Source organism: Stomoxys calcitrans, chromosome 4 (genome assembly GCF_963082655.1).
Source record: "Stomoxys calcitrans chromosome 4, idStoCalc2.1, whole genome shotgun sequence".
NCBI classification, from domain to species: domain Eukaryota; kingdom Metazoa; phylum Arthropoda; class Insecta; order Diptera; family Muscidae; genus Stomoxys; species Stomoxys calcitrans.
Window position 1 is genome coordinate 57,798,545 of NC_081555.1, and position 16,442 is coordinate 57,814,986.

General features: G+C 40.0%; 1 protein-coding gene across 1 annotated transcript in view; it reads right to left on the reverse strand.

Moving 5' to 3' along the window:
• Window positions 1-16,442, reverse strand: part of LOC106087131 (dmX-like protein 2) — a 552,769-nt gene that overhangs the window by 170,657 nt on the left and 365,670 nt on the right. Inside the window, exons 13-14 of the mRNA XM_059366477.1 lie at window positions 13,692-13,925; window positions 13,359-13,626 (exon numbers count right to left, since the gene is read on the reverse strand). Of these exons, the coding sequence (XP_059222460.1) occupies window positions 13,359-13,626; window positions 13,692-13,925 (502 nt within the window). The remainder of the gene's footprint in view (window positions 1-13,358; window positions 13,627-13,691; window positions 13,926-16,442) is intronic.

Consider the following 16,442-nt stretch of genomic DNA (forward strand, 5'->3'; position numbering starts at 1 on the left):
ACATGAACCAACTTAGAGGAGTGGTATGGAAAACAATTAAGGATTTAGTAAGTAACATGGAATTCCTAACTTAGATTTTCTTCTTCGAGGGTTCTTTTTAGTTTTTAAAGTGCACAACAAGCCGATTACTGGCTTAGGTGTATGTCTATATTAATAATGGGGCAGATTAATATCTGCATCTTTTTTTCAACGATAACCTTCGTCATTAAAACATCAAGCAATCTCCTACTTCGATATTTTTGATCGCCGTCTATATCGGAATTTATCTTTATTTTTGTATATAAACAGATACATCGCATTGATTTCTTGAGCATCTAGAGGGCGCAATAGTCATTTGATTTAACTGAAATTTCGCAAACCGGTTTCTTTTATGACCTCCAACATGCTTGTCAAGTATAGTCTTAATGGTTCCATAACCGTGTATAGTTTCCGTATAAACCGATCTCCCGATTGTACTCTTTGAGCCCCAAGAAGTCCTAAAGGCCAAGTACACCGGAAATAAGTCGTATCAAATTTATAATAAACAACAAGTAATTTATTATCCTATTTTATTATAAACCTACTATATATGTCCACGTATAGGAGGCCGTTTTTTATCATATTCGGTTCAGGTGCCGAGCAGCCTTATACAAGTCACAGTTTTAAATTTCCGGGAAATCAGGTTATAAATAAGGAATTTATGGCTTATGATCACAGGTCGGTAAAATTTTTTAATGCCGTAGCATGATTACATCAGACAGACACACAGACATCGTTAAATAGTCTTAGAATTTTACGATTATCCAGAATACACATATATATTTTGTGGGGTCAGAAATTGATATTTCCATGTGTTACAAACGGAATGATTAAATTAATATACTAATCTTATGGTGGCGGGTATAAAAATCCATGGAGTTTGTTGCTTGACCCTTTTTAGATTTTGCTCATAAAGAGAAACAGTGCAAAGAACTTGGCAAATGCGATTGGTTTTTTAATGCGTTTTCGATAACGATTTTACGAAAGCTAGCTCTTAAGTTATCTCGTGTTAATTTAATAATTTTAAATTTTTGTTCCAACTCGCCAAAATAACAAGTTCGTTAACCAAAAGAAAAGTGTATTTAAAAGGTTCTTATTTTGTCAGAACTGAGCGGATTTTAAGATTGGAAACAGCTCCGCTCCTGCTCAGGCAAAATCAGGCCTGCTCTGCTCCACTCCGCTACGCTCCAAATCCCTGCTCAAAACTCTATATCGGGAGATCGGTCTATATGACACAAATATATCCAAATATGGTCCAATCTGGACGATATTTAAAGCGAAGGTGAGGGCTCAATACCCTACGTCTGGAGATCGGTCGGTCGGTCTATATTGGGTAGGTGTCTACCAGAACCAGCCAAATTTCATCGAAATCGGATGAAAAAACCAACCAATTTATTGCCTCAAGTCTATAAGTCTGGAGATCGTTCTATATAGCGGATATATAAAACTAAATTCCAATTTTATGAGATCAGAAGGTCAGGTTTATGTGCAAAGAATAAGAAATCATCAAAAATTGTTTGGAAAATGTTTTTATACCCAAGATATCTGCAAGATTATAAACACCCAGCTTTTCGGTATAAATTGGTAAATGCCCGTGTATTTACCCAAGACTTTTAAGTCTGGAGATCGTTCTATATAGCGGATATATAAAATTAAATTCCAATTTTATGAGATCAGAAAGTCAGGTTTATGTGCAAAGAACAAGAAATCATCGAAAATTGTTTGAAAAACGTTTTTATATCCAAGATATCTGAAAAATTATAAACACCCAGCTTTTCGGTATAAATTGGTAAATGCCCGTGTATTTACCCAATTTACCTGATAAATACCTTTTGGGTATTTACCCATCGGCCATCTCTAGTTATGATACGATGTATTTTTATATGATGTACTTTAAGGTCACACTTAAGATATATCGATAGAGTACCGAAATTTGGTTCATATCGCCGTGGTCGAATATTTCTTAGTCAGTCGAGTACACAGTTCTGAATCCTACAATTCCAACATGTGTGTGCTGGTGGGGTATAATTATTATTATCGTTGAAGTCTAAAGAGTTTGAAAACTTCTCTATTGATGCCTCCCGTGCTCAATTTCACGATCTTTACTCACTATTGAGTTGCAGTATCTTACCAAAACAATTATTTTATATCGAGCCACTGGGTTAGTTATTCGTGCTAGATGTGGCTCAACCTTGAAGCAAGATTTTTCAAAAACAATACCGATGGCATTTGTACCTTATGTAACATGCATCCGCTCCATTGCAATATATTGACATGTGCAATATAAGGGCCGAGCTCAGGCTACTATCGGGAAAGGGCCGAGCTAAGGCTACTATCGGTGCACTCAACCAAATTTTTTATTCAAACAGCAAAAATGTTTGCCAAAACAGCAGTTTTTTCTGCTGACAATGGGAAAGCAGACATTACTGCTGTTTCAGCAAACATGGGGCTGCTGTACTAGCAAACATTTCTTACTGCCATTTCAATTAACAAAAACTGCTGTTTTGAGTACACAAGTCTGGTGAAAAAAAAAAATTGTATGTTACTTTTTATGGTTGCCTGTTAATTGTTTTGATTACTTTAAGCATTTTTTACTTTTATGGAAATTTATGGAATATTACTGTAAATAAGCTATGTGATCCATCCATTGGTATGTATTTCGAAATGTGGCTGAGCTATCTCGCATTTGTTATTATTACTTTTTTAATATGCACATGACTGGCATGGCATTTGTATCTTAATTTAAAGCAAAAAGGTTATGGAAAGAATACATTCAATGGTGATTATAGACATCCACTGAGAGACATATTTACTCTATTCTATCTAGTTCTGTGTTTTCTTCTGAATCCCTTTCATAATTCGCAGAATTCGCAGAATTCGCAGAAGTGTTTATTTTCAGCAAACATTTTTCTATGAGTGTGGCGGATAGCTAGCGACCTATAGGTCAGCTGTGAAAAATAAGCAGCCTCCGACCACGAGCGAAGAAAACGGAGGACATGCTACAAAAAGGCATTTATACCCGACGAAGTATTCGCGACATGACGAACGGATGCCGCAAGTTGCCTAAGTATCTTTCCACAGCAGTGCTCTACAGATAGATGCAGTCTGGGGAGTGATGCCCCCGTCGATACCCCAATCAAGGATACCTTGACCCTGGCGCAAACACAGGAATATGACTTTGATAACGGATTTGGAGTCGTGCTACGCGCTGACGGCTGCGATATTCTGTACCCGCAGTAGGAGGGAGTGATATCCCTCACGAAATGGCTTTCAGACTAAAGCCACAGCTGTGCCTCGTAACCATTAAGTTGGTAATGTAGGTTCTGTTGACATAATATCCATAATTATGCCCAGCCTGGCTCTGAACGCATGTACTCATAAGGTCTTGCGTCAAACCTCGCGAGCACCTCACTGCTTGCAAAGGGATCCTCAGGGTCAGGTTAGGTTAGGTAAGAGTGATCGAACCCACGACCCCTGCACTGGTAATCTAGGCACGCTACCAACTCGGCTACCGGGGCCCGAGGATAGGGGCCCATGAAGGAAAACTACATTTTCAGACATAGGTAACGACTCTAAGATGGGACCCAATCAAACCGGAGACACCAACCAACACAGCAGAAGAGGAGATGGAACCGATCTTTGGAAGGAGATCGAAAGAACACCAATCACTGGTGAATTCTTCATGAGACTCCCGGCCCAGTGTCGAGAAAGAAAAGGAAGTAAGAAGTATGGCGTTAGACTGCACCCCAGAAGGGAATAACGCAGAAGCATGCGAGAACAGCACTAGTCTTTCGCGAAATGCAACTGATCCTAGGAAGGCAGAAAAATATCACCAAAATGGTGTGTCAGAGTTAGAAGAACTCTTGGACATTATAGAAAGCTACTGTAAAAATGGGAAAACCGAGGAGAAGCAAAAGTAGCTAAGCAGGCCAAGAACAGCAGAGACACCCAGGACATCAAATTACATGCCGACGCCTTCTACGGCGCAAAACAAGAAGAGCGCAGCGATTCCAGTCGATGAAAGCCTGGCAAGAAAAAGAAGGGCAAAGCTGTCGAGATAAGACCACCAGCAAAAATGCCAGAAAAGAAAAAGCACGACAAAGAGTTGCGAATCTCCTCGCAACATTGGAAAAGAAGAACCTTTTTTGCGAACAGGTCGATAGTGTTAATGACTTCACCAACATGAAAAAATTTTTCTCTCCAAAATCCATGTTCATGGGAGTGAGAGCAGAGACAACGGAGAAACGTTGAGGCTTTTGATGAAAAGCATTTTCCACAGGATACGACGGGACTCACGGAGACACCAGAAACTTGGAATAATGTAGTTGATCGAAGGCTTATCATAACGGAATTTATGGTCAAGGGAGCCATGAGGAGCTTCAAACCAGGTCCTTAGAGACTGGATTAACCATATGCTGAGGTACGGGTGGATAAAATGCGGGTTTCATGACATTAATATAAGGGAGAAAGTGGGACAAGGCACTCCATTGGGGGCATTTAATCGCCACTCCTTTGGGTGACCACCATAAGTAACCTATTACGGATGGTGACTGAGGAGAGATTTGAATTCGTCTGATGACTGGGCTAGAACCAGGGGTCTCAATGTTACCCCAGAAAAGACAGTTCACGGAGAAGACGAACGTGGGCCAATTTGACGCACCACGTTTCGTCAATAAAACGATTTCAATATCTGACAAGGTCAAATACTTAGGTGTGATCTTGGACAGGGAACTGAATTGGAAATGTCACATTCATGAGCGTACTGAGAAGGCTTACAGATGTTGGACACTATGTAGATGGGCCGTACGCTTGAAATGGGTCTGAATCCGAGGATAAACCACTGGCTTTACAGGAGCGTGATTAAAGTAATACTTACATAAATCTCAGTAGTTTGGTGGATTGCTATGGAGAAAACGTGTTAAATGTTGAGAGAACATGTTGTTTTGGTATAGGCGGAGCGATAAGGACCACCCCACTAGGGCACTGGAGACTATTTTTGATATCCGACTATGAGACATAAGGCGATGGGACTGCGGCTATGAGACTAAAGGCGATGAGAGAATGGATTGACGATGGAGCAGCTCATACCATCGCGGTATAATTGCAACGATATGAAACCTGGAAGGAAGAGAAGGGGCTTCCGATCGGATACCTGAGACGACACTTGATGTCCTCATTTTACCATCTGGAAGATCATATTGCACGGATGGATCAAAGGTAGGGGACAGAGTAGGCCTGGGAGACTATATTGAGAACCCAAGGACTGAGATCTGTTTAAGACTGCCTGACCATAATACGGTCCTGCAGGCGGAGATCCGGGCGATCATGGTACGCGTGTGGTACTAATGCGAAGACGTTGAGTGTGAACATTTTTACGAACAGAAAAATGGCCAGAAGGCCAATAACAACCAGGAGGGTAAGGTCACGAACAATCATGCAGTGTAAGAAGGAGATTAACGCTATCTCTGAGGATGGTACAATACGCATCGTTTGGGTGCACGGCTATAACGGAGTAAGGAGGAATTGTCAGTGTCGTCCAGAGGACTGCCGTTAATAAACATGAATAACACGAAGCCCTTCGCGTCGAGGCAGTTCGAATTAAAGACGGGGGCTACGAACGTGCATTTATCACTGTGGAACAGCGAAGCGGTCGGTAGGCTGACGAAGATCCTATAGGGAGATCCAGATCGTGAGAAGACGAGGCATTAAATGAATGAAAGTAAGAAGGAGGTTAACATAGTTTTCGGTATCAAAACGGGACAAAATGGACTACGAACTCACTTTGGCAAAATCGGTTCAGCAAATGATAGCACGTGTAGGGCATGTGGGGAAGATGATGAGACGTTGGAGCATTTCCTATGCCATTGCCTGGTTTTCGTGGCTAAAAGACACCGGTACTTAGGTGGGGACACAATACCAGACATGAACCAGTTTAGGGGAGTGGTATGGAAAACAATTAAGGATTTTGTAAGTAGCACGAAGTTCCTAACTTAAAATTTTCTTTGTCGAGGTTACTTTTTAGTTTTTAGAGCGCACAACAAGCCGATTACTGGCTTAAGCATATGTCCATATTGACATGGGACGCATTAATATCTGCACTCTCTTTTCAACCTAACCTAACATAAGAGGCAAAGACGCCGAAAGGACTCTGCGACGAAAACCGCGAGCTCGGAAACCACAGAAACCTAGGCAGCGACCAGAGGTAGTGAAAATAAAGCCGAAAGAAGGGAACAGTTATGCACACGTGCTTAGGGACCTTAGGCGTAACGCGAAACTGGAGGAAGCTGAAGTCGCCATGCGCTCCGTTCAGAAAACAAAAGCGAGTGCGATTTTCCTCGTGATGGGCTGAGGTGGAAATAAGGAGGTTTTCCGCGAATCACTCAAGGGTACCCTTAAGGAAACTGCGGTCGTGTAGGGCCTAAGACCAAAGGTGACGATAGAGATCTGCGACCTGGACTTCCTCTCCACCACCGAAGAGATCACTGATGCAGTGATCAAGGCAACGGGAACAATAGCTGAGGAAGTGATTATGCAGCCTTCGTCCCCTACCAGCGAGTTGTGCCAACGAGTTGCTGAAGACTAGCGAATAGCCGCAGAACAGCGTACTGACATCGTGGTTAGAAGTGAGTATCATGGAGTATGAGAGTAAGGGTCCTGACTTGAGGATCCGAAAGACAGCTGCTATTTTGATTACATACCGCAATGACATCTCACCAATAAACAACGGAAATGGAAACGTATACACCTGGGTGCAGCTAGATCACTTCACGATGTTTAGCTGCTATCTCACCCCTACTCACAGTATAGACTCGACGTCTTCGAGACGAAACTTGATGAGATCGAAGACACAATGCGAACAGCGGTCGGGGGCATGCCAACGACCAACTCAAGAGGAAGACGAATTCTAGACATGGCTGCAAAAACTGGTTTACTCGTTGTAAACACTAGAAACGTGTCAACCTTAAAGCGACCCGGGTGCAATGACGCTATATCGGAAATCACCCTTGCGTCCGAGGAAACCATCGGTAAGATAACAGAGTGGAGTGTATGTTCTCATTTAATATTGGAAGGGACACAGGTAATAAGGGAATGAAAAAAGGTAAACGAAAGTGGAACGTAAACAAGCTCGTAAGGGCAGATTGAACTAGTCGTTCTGCCGACAGTGGCACCAGTGATGGGCCATGCTCAAGACTCAAAAGGCAAAAAATTACTCGCTGACGTAATAGGATGGAGCAAGAAATAAAAGTTGGAGGAATTAAGAGAAGATATAAACCGAAACCCTTGGGGCTTCGGATACAAAATTGTGATGAAAAAACTCGGCATACGAAGCCCAACAGCGCTGATGGACGGGAGAACACTCTTTAACTGATACGACCGTAGAGAAAATGAAATGAAGTTTATGAAGAGCCCACTGACAACACAAATCCGTTTACGATAGGGGATCTAGGGAATGTAGTCCGCATCCTTCAGAGTAGAAAAGGCTCTGGTCCTGACGTGAGACCGGCCGAAGTCATCAGGCAGATAGCTGAAAACAGACCGAAAATTCTTCTGAAAATGTTTAACCGGTGTAAGGCAAGTAAAGTGTAAGGTGTTTGCCCGGAGGTATGGAGGAGGCAAAAGCTGGTGCTCACAAACAAGGGCAAAGGTGATCTTACATCCCTATCCTCATACAGACTAATATGTACAGCGGTCAAAAAAAGTATTCATCATTCAATGTTTTTTTTTTTAATAAGTCTACAAAAGACAATTGGAATAAAAACATATTAAACTAATGATGCAGTAGTGCTTGTGTGATATATATGTACACAATTTCATTGTTTTTAAAGAAAAAAATAGTATTTATTGGAACAAAAAGGGCCATTTTACAGCTGAACACAAAAAATTAAACAAAAAAAGTATTCATCATTGCAAAAAAACAAAAAAATAAATAACATAATTTAAAAAAATTAATACTTTGTTATTCGACCACCGCGTCTTATAACTTCTTTTAAACGGTTTGACATCGATTGGACTAATTTAGCGGTTATATTTTGGTCTATATTAGTCCATTCCTCCATTATCACCTGTTGCATTTGACTCTTGCTCGAAAAATTGCGCGTTCTCAATTTGCGTTCGAGATGTTCCCAAAGATGTTCAATTGGGTTCAAGTCGGGACTTTGAGGAGGAGTTTTAATGACTTTGGGGCAGTTATACAGCATCCACATCTTGGTATTTAAAGCAGAATGTTTGGGGTCATTATCTTGATAATATTGAAAGTTATTACCAAGCCCAAGTTTTACAGCACTATCTTTTAAATTCCTCTTTAAAATGTCAATGTAATACTTATGATCCATTACTCCATTAATAATTTCAAGATTTCCCGCTCCTGAAGCCGCCATACACCCCCAAATCATTAAACCACCTCCACCATGTTTTACAGTAGCAACTGTGTTTCGTTCTTCAAGCTCTGTATTTGGTTTTCTGTACACTATGACCTTTCCATCGCACCCAAAAAGATTAAACTTGCTCTCGTCTGCAAAAATGACTGTTTTCCAAAATGATTCGGGCTGTTTTACATACATTTTTGCGAAGTTTAGCCTTTTCACTCGGTTTATTTTATTTATAAAGGGCTTCTTACGTGCAGTTCTTCCTCTGTAACTATGCCTTTTGAGTGTATTTCGAATTGTTTGTGTAGTAACTTCCTTCCCTAAATATTCCATAGTGTTTTTACGAAGAATGGTCGCATTTGTCTTCGGAGTTTTCTGAACTTGCCGCACTAGCCAACGCACATCTCCAACTGAAAGTGCTTTTGGTCGACCAGATCTTGGTTTATTGTCAACAGTTTTCGTTTCTGTCCACTTTCTGATGATGGATTGTATAGTAGATCGTGGTCTATTTAATATTTCACTGATAGTTTTTTGAGTTAAACCATTCCTGTGGTGTTTTATTATCAAAACTTTTACCTCATCAGAAACCTCGTTTTGCTTACGACCCATTTTGACAAAAACTATATTTTCAATGAAATTAAATATTTGCTGTCAATGGCAAAGCCTCCTTTACTAAATAAAACAGAAAAGGGGGATTCCCAAATAATATTTGAATTTGACTTTGATGATAGCACATCAATGATGAATACTTTTTTTGTTCTGTTTTTGGTGTTATTATATAAAATTGCATTTTTTGCGCTAATTAAATTTATTTTTTGAATTTATTTTAAAACATATTACGAAAAATAAACTATTGCATAAAACTGCATTATTTGTTTACTTTAAATTTTCTTCAATTACCCAAAATAAGTGAATTTATTATCAATTTTGCTAATGATGAATACTTTTTTTGACCGCTGTATGCTAGATACGGCCGGCAATCTTTTGGAGGTAAAAAACCACGACTCCAGGACGCTATTATTGAAGGAGGTGGACTCTCAATGAGACAACATGGCTTCCGGGCAGAAATGTCCACGATCGGAGCTCTCAGAGATATGGTGGAGAAAATAGAGGCGGCAAGGCAAAGGAACCACTACTCCAGGCCTATTGTCCTCTTGGCCACACTGGACACCTCCAAGCGCTCAGTTAGTACTTTAATATCCCGGCGTATCTGATGAAAATAATGAGAAGTTACTTACGTGACAGGGTGAATAAGAGGTCGCATCAAGAGTGGTGTAAGGATCCATACTTGGACCGGATCTTTGGAATGCCAGTTATGATGGAATACTTCGAACAGAAATGATAGACAGAAGGTTTCTAGAAGGATATGCTAACGACATCGCAGCAGTCACCACGGCAAAAAAACACGGAAACTGCAGAGCGCAAACTACGACAAAAGACTGGGTGGCTCCCACAGCTTGCAACTTGCCATACAGAAGACGGAGTTGTTACTCCTAACGAGAAAAAATATCCCTGTGGAAGTTGATAAGCACATAGACGATATACTAACAGATCGATCAAATATCTAGGGATCCGACTAAATACAAAGCTGACCTATGCAGAGCAAATCCGACAAAAAAAGGCCCCGAGAATAACGGCGCAACAAAGCCTACTGATGGCAAACAGGTGGGCCTCTTCCGAGCAGGCGCAGACTCTTAATGGATACATGCAATAGCATCCTCTTCTTTGAGAGTGAATATGGGGCCAGATACTTCGGACATTATGCCCAGCGAAATGCCTGCTCTCAGTACAGAGGACGGCGGCTCTTAGGGTCATATCATCCTACCGGACAGTGGTCGAGCCCGCAGTCCTTGTACTAGCCATTAAACCGATCTTTATGAATAACATAACATATGTACATATTTTTTCTCAAAAACTATTTAGAGTGAATAAGCCTATTATCAAAAATTGATATCGATACACAAGTATCGATCAATTCTTTAATCCATTTCTCATTGAATTAACAACAACATTAACTGCCGTTAGATATGAGGATATATGTAAGTGAGAGATTGTTGTTATTGTTAGCTTTGCTTTTTTAAGTTTTGTCTTCTGCTTTGGCTAAGCAAAGCAGAGAAAAACCACTGAAGATCAGTTGTCGTTTAGTATCCAAGAAATCAAAGTGAAAGAAAAAAGAACATAAAATTAAAGAGCCTACTTGAATTACATTTGAAGGCAACCTATAGACATAAACACAGGCTCTACACTGCGAAGTGCAACAACCAGAGAGGACAGGGTGAGATTCAAACGGACGGAAAAATGGAGATTCAGAATTGGGCCAGGTGCACGCGACGACTAATACCCGATGTATGAATATGGAGATATAGAATGCACGGCGACGGCATTTATTACGTTACACAGCTGTTGACAAGCCATGGTTACTTCCGGAAATACTTGCATTGAAATGCTCCTCAAGGAGGTGCATTTATGAGGAGTTAGAAGTTGCAGACGACGCACTTTCTTCCACTGCAAGCGCTGGTTTGAAAGACGCACGGAATTGGAAAAGGCTATTGGTAACGTTTAGCCTGAGACAATAGTTCAGAGGATGCTGGAAGACGAGATGAGGTGGGCGGCGTTGATGGGATACGCCGAACAAGGACTGCGCAGGAAGCAGGTAAACCTGAATGCAGCGGCTTACAGTATGAATGCGGAGATGTGGATTCAGACACAATGATGATGATATGGATAATCACCAGATACGGGGTCTACCTTGAAGTAATGCGAAAGCGGTTCCGAGATGAAATTAATCCCCAGGGATGATACAGCGTGGGTTTTTTGACGGTACCGTTGATAACGGAGTACGCCATAAGGGGAGAGACGTATCCCATCCAGATCCGCAAAAAAAAAAATATTGCGGTCCAAATATACTCAGTGCGATAAGGTCTTTACTATATTTAATTTGAATTCCCTTCATAAATATTAAGAATGATGTTCTAGATATAAAAAACTAATTATAAATGCATAAAATGTATAAAATCATTCCACTACTGAATAACAACAATGTAAAACAAGAAATATTAACAATCCGATGGCAGCCGGTTGTATGCACCGGTTTGACCCGATGGAATCCTTCATCGGCAATGGCTGCCGCCTTAGTGTATGTGATTGCCTTTATTCTTCATGCGAAAGGCACATTCCGGAGTGCCTTTTTCGTACACTTCTGATCCATGCCGGGATTGAAAAGAACCCCGGACCGTGGGTTTGTTCGGTTTGCCAGAACCGCCTCCATCATCGGTCCGTGTCAGTGAGGAGTAACCGGTGCATGGAAGGTGTACATTTCCGATCTTGCTCTGGCCTTACATCACTACGGGAGTATAGTCATACTGTCCCAATTAATGGCCATGCTAACAAACCCAACATAAGTAGGTTACTACCTGGTCATAATCGTCTGGTTCTAGGGGACTTTAAGGCGCATCACATTTCATGGCAGAGCAGATTGAAGGCTCCACGTTTTGCACGGCGAATGAGGATGCCCCCACTAGGATTACGAGGAGGTGTACCAGCTCGCCAAACATTTCCATTGCATCCCCTAATCTCCTGAGTGACGTATCCCCGCAAGCCGTTATCTCTTTGGGGTCAGACCACCTCCCCATCATTCTCACCATCGACCGACTACCCGTCTTCATAACCTCTGAACGCCAGACAGAAGGAGAAGGCCGATTGGGCTGGCTTCAGAGAGCACACCAATCGACGGTTCAATGAACTGACACCCCCCTCTAATATGCTAGTTGCCGTGAGAAAATTCCGAGATATCATTTACGCAGCCTCTCGCTTTATACCAGCCGAATACCCCAAGTGCGATAAAATTTCCCGGCGGAGGCGGTGGTACTCGCAGACGAGCGTGATGGAATCCACTAACCCCAGAATTAGCGAGCTGAATCATCAACGAACATAGGCGAAATTTGTGGCTGGAACACTTAGAGCACTGTAACTTAGACACCGGTCCAGGCAAACTGTGGTCTACTGTTAAGTCACTCTCGAACCCCGGAAGACGGGATGACAGGACCTCAGTCACTTATGGCGCAGTAACCGTGACTGATCCCAAGATTACAATTACTTTCCATAAAATCTTGTTCGCTCACATTTCATAATGGTTTAAGAAACAGCTTCGATATTTGAAGAGGAAACGACATCAAGTATTCTCCATCGATATACGTCGAAAAACGAAAATCAAAAAAATTTCGTCTACATCATTTTCGCGGGAAGGGCTTTATAGTCAAACGAACAAAATATTTCTTTTTCGCTGCGACATGCCGAGAATATGCTTCACTTTTAAAAGTAATCGAAATTACCATTACTTTTCATAAAATCTTGTTCGCTCTCACTTCATAACGGTTTAAGAAACAGCTCCGATATTTGAAGAGGAAACGACATCAAGTATTCTCCATCGATATACGTCGAAAAACGAAAATCGAAAATCGAAAAAATTTCGTCTAATTTTATTTAGACAGAAGTCTACAGATGCATAAAAAGAAACAAGCAGATACATTCATAAGTCGCTATGCAAGGGTGCTACATTTTATACTGTGATTGATTTGAGACGCAAGCAATAATTATTATTATCCTACATTGGAAACAATTTTTTTCAACCGTGAGTTTTTTTCATGATTTTCTTGTCAGTTGCGATTTTCTTGCGAGTCATAGTTAATGTCGTGAGTATGACTTCACTCACGCGCGAAACATTTTCATTCGGTCATGCACGATCTCGCTCACGAATCACGTGACTAATGCATGACACGGCAACTCACTTACCAAGTGAGTTAGAAAGAATATAACTGCCTTTTGAACAAATAACGGTTTACAAAAATTTTTTTGGCTTTTCGCCAACTCAATAATACAAATCATTTTCAGGGTACAACTTCAAAGAAATTTAAGTTGCATATTTAAAATTTGCAATTGGATTGAGATATGTTCTGGTTTTTTCAGTGTACTTACTGTTCTGAGCTTTGAATCATTAAAAAGCCGGAACTTGAGCCAGTTTCGTTGTCCTTAGAGATATTCATTAGGTCGTAATCGCATTCATCTTCATACCAATTGGGTGATTCAAGCAAAAGTGATATATTAAACTCTTGGACTTCTCTTGGATTAGCAACGGCGATCATGCTTGAAGAGCTATTATTTAAGCAAAAAGCTAAAATTGATTCATGATCTTTGTGTATAATTCGAATGGGTTCATTAGCTTCCTTGGTAGACGAACTTCCAGCTGAAAAAGTTGCAAGGTATACACATTAATATAACTCAAATCTTAAATAAAGCCATTTCCATTACCATTATCAACCACATCATATGCGTTACTGTGAGTTTTAAATGTGCCGTCCATTTTTTTCCCGAAAATTACTTTAATAAACACATCCTGAGCTTCATCTTGCCTCACAAGAAAATTCCATAATCTACGAACGGGTCCAGCTGCTGTGCTGGCTGAGAACGGTGTATTGTCCTTACTTAAAAGTGATCTATATCGGTGTATGGAAAGACCAGGAACTCCACTGTTAGCAAAACATCCTAAAATCGAACACATAGTAAAGAAGAAAAGTACATTTTTTTGCGATACAAATAATTCGTTTAATGTTTAATAATCGTTGTCACAATACAGAGAATGTATGGACCAACGACCGTCCCATGCTCTAACGGAGAAACATTGTTTTTGCATGAAGAGAAACCCATACCCCCATTTCTTTCCTTTTGATATCGGTTTGGTAATCGGTTAACGATAACCCGTGACGACATGACGTCCAGTTGAGTATTTTAGGTCTTACACAGAAAAAAATATAACGAACATTAAAAAAAACAATCGAAATTGGGACTAATTGGACTAAAAAATTAAATGATTCAGTCAGTTTTTTAATTGAATTCGAAAAAATTGTCTATATAAAATGCCAATCAAACAATAAGTTATTTCAATTATTTTTTGAAAAACTCTAACCGCTCTAAATTTTGATAAGTACTTTCTATAAAAGATAAACACTCGCACTAAAAGCATTTCGACTACTATGATCAAAATGTACATGTTAATGGCATAATGGCTTCTTCACGCACCATCGATCTAATAAAATAAATATTCTAGATAATGTTTGTCTGCTGAGGTTAGTTCCCCAATATATGTTATATATAAATTTATTACCCTTTCTTTTATAATTCAAATTGCAAATTTTGTCCATGACCATTCACTAAGGAACAGGGGCAAACTTCTCACACATCAATGAGTGCAGTCCGATTCAAGTTTAAGCTCAATGATAAGGGCTTCCTTTTTATAGCCGAGTCCGAACGGCGCGCCGCAGTGCGACACTTCTTTGGAGAGAAGTTTTACATGGCATAGTACCTCACAAATGTTGCCAGCATGAGGAGAGGAAAACCACCGCTACGGTGGCCTCTTTTATAATTTGGGAAACAATTTCCGTTAAATTTCTGCAATTTAGTCTTTGTTTTTATCTCAGCATCATATAGGAAGGGTAATTTGAGAATCAAAAGTCCTACAATTCGGCAATTCCACAGCTGAAATCGACAAAATTATGGAAAACCCTTAAACATAAACCTCAAATTTGTGTTTCAAGAACTTTACATATGTGTAACTTTACATATATGTGTTCGCAAAAATTTGAGTAAAATTTGAGCAAATTTTCAATGCATTTGCATTTTTTCAAGTATTGGGTTGACCAAAAAGTAATTGCGGATTATTTAAAAGAAAGTAAATGCATTTTTAATAAAACTTAGAATGACCTTTAATCAAATATATAATTGCCATTTTGTTCGATAACCTTTTTCCATCTTCCTGGCAAATTTAGTATTCCACGCTCATAGAACTTCTGGCCTTTATCTGCAAAAAACTGAACCAAATGCGATTTTATAGCCTCATCATTGCCGAAAGTTTTACCATTAAAGGAGTTCTGCAAAGATCGAAATAAATGGCAGTCTGATGGTGCAAGGTCAGGGCTATATGGTGGATGCATCAAAAGTTCCCGAGTGACCAAAGATGTGTGCGGTCTAGCGTTGTCCTGGTGGAATATGACACCTTTACGATTGACCAATTCTGGTCGCTTCTTCTTGATGGCTGTATTCAATTTCTCCAATTATTGACAGTAAACATCCGAATTAATCGTTTGGTTCCTTGGAAGCAGCTCAAAATATACCACACCCTTCCAATCCCACCAAACAGATAGTATAACCTTCTTTTGGTGGATATCAGCCTTTGAAGTGGTTTGAGCTGGTTCACCATGCTTGGACCAGGATCGTTTTCGACTAATGTTGTTGTAAACAATCCATTTTTCATCTCCAGTTATGATTCGTTTTAAAAACGGACCGAATTCATTGCGTTTAAGGCGCATATCACAAGCGTTGAATCGGTTTGTTAAATGAATTTCTTTCAATACATTTGGTACCCAAATATCAAGCTTTTTTACCAGTCCGAGACTTTTTATGTGATAATGAACGGTTGATTTTGGTATATTTAACTTCTCTTCTATCTCACGCTCAGTTACATGACGATCCAATTCGATTAATGCTTTGATTTGGTCATCATCAACTTCATTTGGCCGACCTGAACGTGGCTCATCTTTAAGTGAAAAATCTCCAGAACGGAATTTGCGAAACCAATTTTGACACTGTTTTCCTTTTAAGGCTTTATCAGCATACACATCTCGTAACTTTTTAGCAACCTGCTCCGCGTTTTTTCCTTTACGGAAATAATAAAGTAAAATATGACGAAAATGCTCCTTTGTGGGCTCCATATTAAAATTGACGACAAACAAACAAATGTAAACAAAATTTCGGGCACTTCTTTTCTAAAGCAAGCTAAAAGTAACAGCTGATAACTGACAGAAGAAGGAATGCAATAACAGAGTCACAAGTCGTTGAAAAAATTTGTCAACGCCGATATGAAAAATCCGCAATTACTTTTTAGGCAACCCAATATTTTGTGAGAAGTTTGCCCCTCTTCCTTAGTGGAATGTTCATGGGCAAAATTTGAGTTTGCTTATATTTTATTTTAAATTATAAAGCAAATAATATACCCGAGTAAAACAA